Source organism: Triticum aestivum, chromosome 7D (genome assembly GCF_018294505.1).
Source record: "Triticum aestivum cultivar Chinese Spring chromosome 7D, IWGSC CS RefSeq v2.1, whole genome shotgun sequence".
Lineage (NCBI taxonomy): Eukaryota > Viridiplantae > Streptophyta > Magnoliopsida > Poales > Poaceae > Triticum > Triticum aestivum.
Genome location: NC_057814.1, coordinates 85,545,458 through 85,555,229, shown reverse-complemented (window position 1 = coordinate 85,555,229; position 9,772 = coordinate 85,545,458). Strand labels below are relative to the sequence as shown.

The window sequence follows — 9,772 nt, the reverse complement described above, 5'->3', positions numbered from 1 at the left end:
ATGATAATGAAGTTCATCTGATTATTAATGAACTCCCACTCAGATAGACATCCCTCTAGTCATCTAAGTGATACATGATCCGAGTCAAACTAGGCCGTGTCCGATCATCACGTGAGACGGACTAGTCATCATCGGTGAACATCTCCATGTTGATCGTATCTACTATACGACTCATGTTCGACCTTTCGGTCTCTTGTGTTCCGAGGCCATGTCTGTACATGCTAGGCTCGTCAAGTCAACCTAAGTGTTTCGCATGTGTTCCGAGGCCATGTCTGTACATGCTAGGCTCGTCAACACCCGTTGTATTCGAACGTTAGAATCTATCACACCCGATCATCACGTGGTGCTTCGAAACAACGAACCTTCGCAACGGTGCACAGTTAGGGGGAACACGTCTCTTGAAATTTTAGTGAGGGATCATCTTATTTATGCTACCGTCGTTCTAAGCAAATAAGATGTAAACATGACAAACATCACATGCAAATCATAAAGTGACATGATATGGCCAATATCATCTTGCGCCTTTGATCTCCATCTTCGAGGCGCGGCATGATCACCTTTGTCACCGGCATGACACCATGATCTCCATCATTCCATTGTGTCTTCATGAAGTTGTCTCGCCAACTATTACTTCTACTACTATGGCTAACGGTTAGCAATAAAGTAAAGTAATTACATGGCGTTTTCATTGACACGCAGGTCATACAATAAATAAGACAACTCCTATGGCTCCTGCCGGTTGTCATACTCATCGACATGCAAGTCGTGATTCCTATTACAAGAACATGATCAATCTCATACATCACATATATCATTCATCACATCCTTTTGGCCATATCACATCACATAGCATACCCTGCAAAAACAAGTTAGACGTCCTCTAATTGTTGTTGCATGTTTTACGTGGCTGCTATGGGATTCTAGCAAGAACGTTTCTTACCTACGCAAAAGCCACAACGTGATATGCCAATTTCTATTTACCCTTCATAAGGACCCTTTTCATCGAATCCGATCCGACTAAAGTGGGAGAGACAGACACCCGCTAGCCACCTTATGCAACTAGTGCATGTCAGTCGGTGGAACCTGTCTCACGTAAGAGTACGTGTAAGGTCGGTCCGGGCCGCTTCATCCCACGATGCCGCCGAATCAAGATAAGACTAGTAACGGCAAGAAATTGACAAATCACGCCCACAACTACTTTGTGTTCTACTCGTGCATAGAAACTACGCATAGACCTAGGCTCATGATGCCACTGTTGGGGAACGTAGCAGAAATTCAAAATTTTCTACGCATCACCAAGATCAATCTATGGAGTAATCTAGCAACGAGGGGAAGGGGAGTGCATCTACATACCCTTGTAGATCGCGAGCGGAAGCGTTCAAGAGAACGGGGTTGATGGAGTCGTACTCGTCGTGATCCAAATCACCGATGATCCTAGCGCCGAACGGACGGCACCTCCGCGTTCAACACACATACGGAGCAGCGACGTCTCCTCCTTCTTGATCCAGCAAGGGGGAGGAGAGGTTGATGGAGATCCAGCAGTACGACGGCGTGGTGGTGGAAGTAGCGGGATTCCAACAGGGCTTCGCCAAGCGCTACGGGAGGAGGGAGGTGTGTCACGGGAGGGAGAGGGAGGCGCCAGGGCTTGTGTATTGCTGCCCTCCCTCCCCCCCCCCCACTATATATAGGGCCAAGGGTGAGGGGGCGCAGCCTTGGCCCTTCCTCCAAGGAAGGGTGCGGCCAGGGAGGAGTCCTTCCTCCCCAAGGCACCTCGGAGGTGCCTTCCCCTTTAGGACTCTCCATTTCCTTATCTCTTGGCGCATGGGCCTCTTGGGGCTGATTCCCTTGGCCCATATGGGCCAAGGCGCACCCCCTACAGCCCATGTGGCCCCCCGGGGCTGGTGGACCCCTGGTGGACCCCGGACCCCTTTCGGCACTCCCGGTACAATACCGATAAAGTGCGAAACTTTTCCGGCGACCAAAATAAGACTTCCCATATATAAATCTTTACCTCCGGACCATTCGGATCTCCTCGTGACGTCCAGGATCTCATCCGGGACTCCGAACAACTTTCGGGTTACCGCATACTAATATCTCTATAACCCTAGCGTCACCGAACCTTAAGTGTGTAGACCCTACGGGTTCGGGAGACATGCAGACATGACCGAGACGACTCTCCGGTCAATAACCAACAGCGGGATCTGGATACCCATGTTGGCTCCCACATGCTCCTCGATGATCTCATCGGATGAACCACGATGTCGGGGATTCAATCAATCCCGTATACAATTCCCTTTGTCTATCGGTATGTTACTTGCCCGAGATTCGATCGTCGGTATCCCGATACCTTGTTCAATCTCGTTACCGGCAAGTCTCTTTACTCGTTCCGTAACACATCATCCCGTGATCAACTCCTTGGTCACATTGTGCACATTATGATGATGTCCTACCGAGTGGGCCCAGAGATACCTCTCCGTTTACACGGAGTGACAAATCCCAGTCTCGATTCGTGCCAACCCAACAGACACTTTCGGAGATACCTGTAGTGCACCTTTATAGCCACCCAGTTATGTTGTGACGTTTGGTACACCCAAAGCATTCCTACGGTATCCGGGAGTTGCACAATCTCATGGTCTAAGGAAATGATACTTGACATTAGAAAAGCACTTAGCAAACGAACTACACGATCTTGTGCTAGGCTTAGGATTGGGTCTTGTCCATCACATCATTCTCCTAATGATGTGATCCCGTTATCTAAGACATCCAATGTCCATGGTCAGGAAACCGTAACCATCTATTGATCAACGAGCTAGTCAACTAGAGGCTTACTAGGGGCATGGTGTTGTCTATGTATCCACACATGTATCTGAGTTTCCTATCAATACAATTTTAGCATGGATAATAAACGATTATCATGAACAAGGAAATATAATAATAACCAATTTATTTATTGCCTCTAGGGCATATTTCCAACACATCATTGGGCACATCGTCTGGTTCCTCTTGATCTTCAGCAGCTTCCCCCGTTGCAGCATCACCGTATTCAGGGGGCACATAGTTGTCATCATCCTCTTCTTCTTCGCCGTCTTCCATCATAACCCCTATTTCTCCGTGCCTCGTCCAAACATTATAGTGTGGCATGAAACCCTTGTAAAGCAGGTGGGTGTGAAGGATTTTCCGGTCAGAGTAAGACTTCGTATTCCCACATATAGGGCATGGACAACACATAAAACCATTCTGCTTGTTTGCCTCAGCCACTTCGAGAAAATCATGCACGCCCTTAATGTACTCGAAGGTGTGTCTGTCACCGTACATCCATTGCCGGTTCATCCGCGTGCATTATATATAATTAAGTGTGTCAAAAACCATTACAGAACATCATGAATAGATAATTAAGTGACCAAATTAATAGAAGTTCATCATCACATTAAAACCAAACTACATACATAGTTCTCATCTAACAACATATATATAGCTCTCCAGAGCATCTATTTAATTAAACCATACATTGAAATTATGTAAAACATTTCAATGCGAAAACAAATGCGATCATAATCGCAACCAAGGTAACAATTGATCCAACGGCATAATGATACCAAGCCTCGGTATGAATAGCATATTTTCTAATCTTTCTAATCTTCAAGGGCATTGCATCCATCTTGATCTTGTGATCATCGACGACATCCGCAACATGCAACTCCAATATCATCTTCTCCTCCTCAATTTTTTTATTTTTCCTTCAAGTAATTGTTTTCTTCTTCAACTAAATTTAACCTCTCGACAATAGGGTCGGTTGGAATTTCCGGTTCAACCACCTCCTAGATAAATAAAATCTATGTCACGTTGGTCGGCATATTTTTCATAAACAATAAATGAACCAAACAGTTATAAAAAGATAATATATACCACATCCGAATCATAGACAGGACGAGGGCCGACGGGGGCGGATACCAAAACCATCGCACTATGTAATAAGAAGGAATAATAAAAGTAACAAAATTAGACAAGTATCTATCTAAAGTAAGATTTTTTTTTCTTTCAGAAAGAAGATAAGAACAAGAGGCTCACCACGGTGGTGCTGGCGACGAGATCGGCGCGGGCGATCGACGGCGGTGAAGACGGGGACGGGACGTGACGGACCGCTAAACCTAGACAAATCTCGGGGGAAATGGAGCTCGGAGGTCGAGTTTCGAGAGGAGAAAGATTAACTAATGTGGCTCAGACATTTCATCGAACACCTCATGTGCATAGGAGGTGAGCTAGAGCACCCAAATGCCCTCCCCTCGCCGGCCAGAAAAAACAGAGCACTGTGGAGTGCTCTGCTGTGGCGATGGGGTATATATAGGCAACTCATTGGTCCCGGTTCGTGGCACCAACCGGGACTAAAGGGGGCATTGGTCCCGGTTGGTGCCACGAACCGGTACGCATGCCCCCTTTAGTCCCGGTTGGTGGCACCAACCGGGACCAAAGGCCTTGTGCTGCCCCACGTCAAAAGTTTAGTCCCACCTCGCTAGTTGAGAGAGCTCGAGAGTGGTTTATAAGTGCTGCTGCGCCCACCCTCTCGAGCTCCTCTCAACTGCAGCCTTTCGGGCCTAACTGTTCTCTTTGCCTGTGGGGCCTACTGGGCCTTCTGCGGGCCTGAATCCTGGCCCATGGATGGGTTTCAAGTCGTATTCAGGCCGTGGTGGCCCAGTAGGCGGCATAATTTTTTTCCTTGTTTTTTGTTTTCTCTTTTGCTTTATTTATTTTGTTTTATTTCTACTTACAACAAAAAAACTTATTTATTTTATTCCATTTTGTTTCTAATTACTTATGTATTTACTTTATTTATTTTATTTTTATTTATTTTACTGCTGCTATTTTTATTTATTTTACTGCTGCTATTTTTATTTATTTTATTAAGGTTTATTTATTTTATTTACTATAGTTTATTTTATTTTATTTTATTAAGGTTTATTTATTTTATTAAGGTTTATTTATTTTATTTACTATAAAAAATGAACATAGATGCGCCTATAGAGAAAATTCAACCTAAATTCATAATAAATTTCTATGAAATTCAAAGAAATTTACTCTGAATTTAGGTCAAATTCCCTGTATAAGGGCATCTATTTTCACTTTGAGAGGAGCTCAACAAGGCAGAGAGGGACGGGCTTATAAACCGGTGTGAGCGCCCTTCGGTTGGCGAGGTGGGACTAAACTCTGACCGCAACTAGGAGCAACCCTTTAGTCCCGGTTTGTGGTATGAACCGGGACTAAAGGGTGAGCCTCTGGTCCCGGTTCAAGCCACCAACCGGGACCAATGGTGGTGGGCCAGGAGCGAGGCCCATTGATCCCGGTTTGTCCCACCAACCGGGACCAAAGGGGCCGGACGAACCGGGACCAATGCCCCCACGAGGCCCGGCAGGCCCCTGGCCGCACGAACCGGGACCAATGCTCACATTAGTCCCGGTTCGTGACTGAACCGGGACTAATGTGAATATTGCCCTGTGACCAAAGCCCAGTTTTCTACTAGTGCTTCTAGCTAGAGTGTGTTCAGCATCTTAGGTTTTCACCTATTAGGGTATGCGATTCATACTACTACTTATAATCTTTGAATTTAGTTCACCTTGCTCACGTTTGTGTTTCATGGGTTATTCACCCGTGACCATAGTTAACAATGAATGTCTAGATGCAGAAGGAGTTTGAGAAAACGACATGTTTATTTTGTTTTCTTAGCTGACTCACCTGATCAACGTGATTCAGGAGCCATGAGCCGCCGTCTCCTCCACCTCAAAATAAGCTAGGGTTCCTACCTCTTGCCGGCGCCGCCGCAGGTCCGCCTCGTCTCCGGTGGCCCTAGGGCCATGGGGGCGCAGTGGATCCTGGCAAGGGCCGGCGGGAGGGCTCCGATTTTTATCGTTCCTTTTCGTTTTGTTAGAGTTTGTGTCCTACTCAGGAAGACGAGACGGCGGCGGCTCCCTGAATATGGAATAAAGGTCTCCCCGCCTAGCCCCTGTGTTCCAGCGGTGCGTATAGCGTCGTTGGTGGGCGTGTGGAGGTGTGTCTCCGGAGGGTCTATCTTTGGTGGATTGCTCGGATCTCGTCGTTGTTCGTCTACGTTCGTGTGTCTTTGGATTGGATCTTTCTGATCTACATTATTCTTCATCGGCGGCGGTTGCTGTTCTGGTGCGCTGGTCCTATGAGGCCTTAGCACGACGACTTTTCGATTGTCTACTATACCAAGTTGTGCCCGACTTCGGCTCGCTTCGGTCCTTGTGGTCATCGCTAGATGGTCTATGAATCTAGATGTAATTTTTATTATTTCTGGTGTTCGTTGTACTATCATGATTGAAGATGAATAGATTGGAAGTTTTCTCGAAAAATAAATATATTGTTAAAGTCAATTCATTTATCGAAGAAAATTCTATTTGAGTGGAGGGTGAGTCAATGTGTTAGGCGAGTGAGACGTTACTATTTCTCAGTCAGGTTTGTAATTTTGTTCGTACAAATCCAAAGAAAAGTGTTTACCATGTCATAAAAGAATGCTCATCTAGTGCATTTTTTTTAAATAATGGCTCCGGCAATTAGTTCAATCTATTTTACAATTGTGTTCATAAATACCTAAAAATAATATCTCGGTGGTGTAATAGTCTCTTCATGTGTAGGTGCAAAAAAGTTGTACTGTAGTGTCGACTGACCGTCTGGGAACTTCTTTGGCGACCAGTATTTAGCACCAAAAGGAGGATACTTTTTTTTGCTTGTGGAGAAAAAAGGATATTTGAATTCCTAGGTGTCTAGATTTCTGTCATCCACAAGTTTTGGTCATTATCCAAGTATCCAAAACCATGCCCTCCGTTAAAAATTTACAGCTCCTTTTTTGAGACCATGACCGCCCCTCGCCAAGAGAAAGTGGCCAGCCATTGCCCTTCTGTCGACGCGCCAAGACGGAAGCATAGATGGGATCGAACCACATTCCACCTGTCTGGGAATCCGCATCTCACCTGGGTTCCTGAGGTTGATGCCGCGCCCATCTCATCATCTCTGTCCGCCATTGACGCCCAGCACATGCTCCCTCCCTTCTTCCCCCGCTCCCCAAATCACCGATCCTCCTTCTCCTGCCATTTGTTGCTTCCATATATGCAGCTTCTGCTACCTACGTCACCGGCCCATTTGTCAACCACGGATTAAAATGATAAATTACTGCAGGCCCGAGCTCCGTGTACTTGTTCATAAAAACACTGACAGCGATCTGGAGCGTAAGAAAATCTTCAGTGGTGCTTTTAAATGTTACCACTGCTGCTGCTGCAGGCCTCCCTGTAGCCAGATCCAAGTTATTAAACGCTGACAGTGATCTCTGAGCGTGAGAAGTGGTTTCAGGAAAACAATATCTTCGGTGCCGCTTTAAAAATGTTCGGACTAACCATTGACTTTGGGCTGCCGTTCCCCGCAAAAAAAAAAAAAAAAGACTTTGGGCTGCCCTTTTAACGGGTCTCACTAACATCAGAATGAGACAAGGCATGGCGTAGCTTTCTGAAGAGGATCACTCAGTTTACACTGGCTTTTCAGACCGTTGTAGATACTAGTAGTACTTCCTTCAACGGCAGTTTTGCAGACTGGTGACGATGAGTTTGCACTCAGAGTACTATGATGAGGAGAAAAACGGCCGATGTTTTCACATATAGGTGGTTATTTTGATGGGATTTTCTCCGGTCAAGATTTTCTTCAGAGTAAGAACAAAGCACAGGCCTACATCTCAATATTTTGTTCTACTTCGATTTTTGTCAGGTTGGTGCTGGTGAATTTGTTCTTTCCCTGCGACTCTGACCGGGTAAAAATGGCACGCCGAAAGACCCACTCAACTGCGTATGTGCACGTTGATTTCTTCAAAAACTACTAGAACACACGGTACAAAAGTCCATAGACATACTCAGTCTCCAGATGTAAATTTTTCTTTTGACAGCGTAAGATGGCAAAATACCTACCTTGTACTTGTACTTGTACACAAAGGCAGTTGGTACTTTCTTGCTGGCTTTCTTAATGGACAAGTGTCCATGGCTAAAGCTCTGAAAGTTTGTTTGATCCCGAAAAAATGGCACATATCTAACCAAGCATTGAACAATTCACAAGCACAGCAACAGAGCGATTCTTAAGCATGGAGTGAGTTCTTCATTTTCACCAGCCGACCAAGAAATAATATTTACATGCATACTTGATAGAGTACTTTGTCAGTAACATAGCAGAGGAGAAGAGAAACCAAGTTGATCAGCAAGAACAGGGGAGGGGAGAACACACGGACGGAGCGGGAAGCTGATTTAGCTTCCGGCCAGCCCCCTCTCCCGTAATAAACCGGTTGATTAGTGGGTTCTTCGCCGTCCGATCTTCGGATCCAGTCCAAGAGCAGAGCAGATCACCAACAACGTCCCTCGGACTCGCAGAATCCAAGAACAAAAATTCTGATCTCTGGGAAGGGGGGGGGGGGGGGGGGGAGAAGAGGAGGATGGAGTGGAGGTGGAGGTGGGGCTAAGCCTTGACGACGGCCATCATGCGCTTGAACTCCTCGAAGTTGACCATGCCGTCGCCGTCGGCGTCGACGAGGCGGATCATGTCGCGGCACTCGGCGGCGGCGGGGCGGCCGCGCAGGCCGAGGGAGCCCAGCACGGTGCCCAGCTCCTCGGCGGAGATGAGCCCGTCCTTGTTGCCGTCGAACACGTCGAACGCCTCCTTGAGGTCCATCTCCTCCCCCTCCTCGTCCTCCTCCTCCTCGGCCCCGTCGGCCGCGCCGGCGGAGGCGGGGAGCAGCGAGGCCTTGCGCTTCTTGGGGATGGAGTCGTAGAGCTCGCGGAACTCGTGGATGTCGATGAGGCCGTCGCTGTTGGCGTCGACGCGGGCCACCATGGCGGCGGCCTCGGCGGCGGACACGGCGATGCCCAGCCGCTTCAGCGACTCCTCCAGCTCGCCCGCCGTGATGAAGCCGTCGCCGTCGTGGTCGAACGTGGAGAACACGATCCCCAGGTCCGCCTCCCGGTCCGCCGGCGCCGGCCGCGCCTCCCTCTCCTCCACCGCCTTGCTGGCCTTGGCTTCTTGCTCCCCGTGGTGACTCTTGGCCTTCTCGCCGTCGACGTCGCAGCACTTCTTGGCGCCGCGCGAGGAGGAGGAGGCGAGGGAGAAGAGGGCGCAGAGGCCGCCGAGGAGGAAGAGCAGGAGCAGGGGCGCCATGGATGGACGCTGGCTCTTTGCGCTGCTGCTGCTGAGCTGCTGTGGAGGTGGGAGCGCAAGAGTTGGCTTGTCCGCGGGCGAGTGTGTGTGAATGTGAAGGCAGACGGCACGCAGCGGCTAATATATGAGGCGACGGCGACGAAGAGTCGACGGCGGGGTGAGTAAAGAAGGGGAAGAAGAAGAGTCGTGGGGTGGAAGAGGGCGGCGGTTGGTTGGTTGGTTCAGTTGCTGCTGCCCGATCGTGCGACCTGGTAGTAGTAGATCGTGGGTGGTTCAGACGATGCATGGGGCATGGCAAGTTCACACCTGCATCCCCGCACATTTCTTGTATTATTTTCCACCCCTCACACCAAAGAACAAGGGCCTCTTTGATTCAAAGGATTTTTACAAAAAAAATTGGAGGATCTGATCCTATGATTTTTTCCTTGTAACGATTGTTTGAATCGTATGATTATAATCTTGGGATTTGTTTGTACTGCTAGTTTTCATAGAAATCTTTTTGATCTACTAAGTACTCCTGTAACATCGAACATGACATATCACTATGTTATTTCTGTGCACTATCAAACAGGCA

The 9,772-nt window shown here is 47.8% G+C and overlaps 1 protein-coding gene across 1 annotated transcript; it reads right to left on the bottom strand.

Moving 5' to 3' along the window:
• Positions 1-8,128: 8,128 nt before the first annotated feature.
• LOC123168923 (probable calcium-binding protein CML30) lies at positions 8,129-9,423 on the bottom strand. The gene has a single exon (XM_044586787.1). The coding sequence runs from the start codon at positions 9,196-9,198 to the stop codon at positions 8,503-8,505; it is 696 nt and encodes a 231-aa protein (XP_044442722.1). The 5' UTR covers positions 9,199-9,423; the 3' UTR covers positions 8,129-8,502.
• Between the last annotated feature and the right edge of the window lie 349 nt (positions 9,424-9,772).

Bases quoted from the DNA above. Each gene is read 5' to 3' on its own strand.
- LOC123168923 (XM_044586787.1), bottom strand. From the start codon at position 9,198: ATGGCGCCCCTGCTCCTGCTCTTCCTCCTCGGCGGCCTCTGCGCCCTC.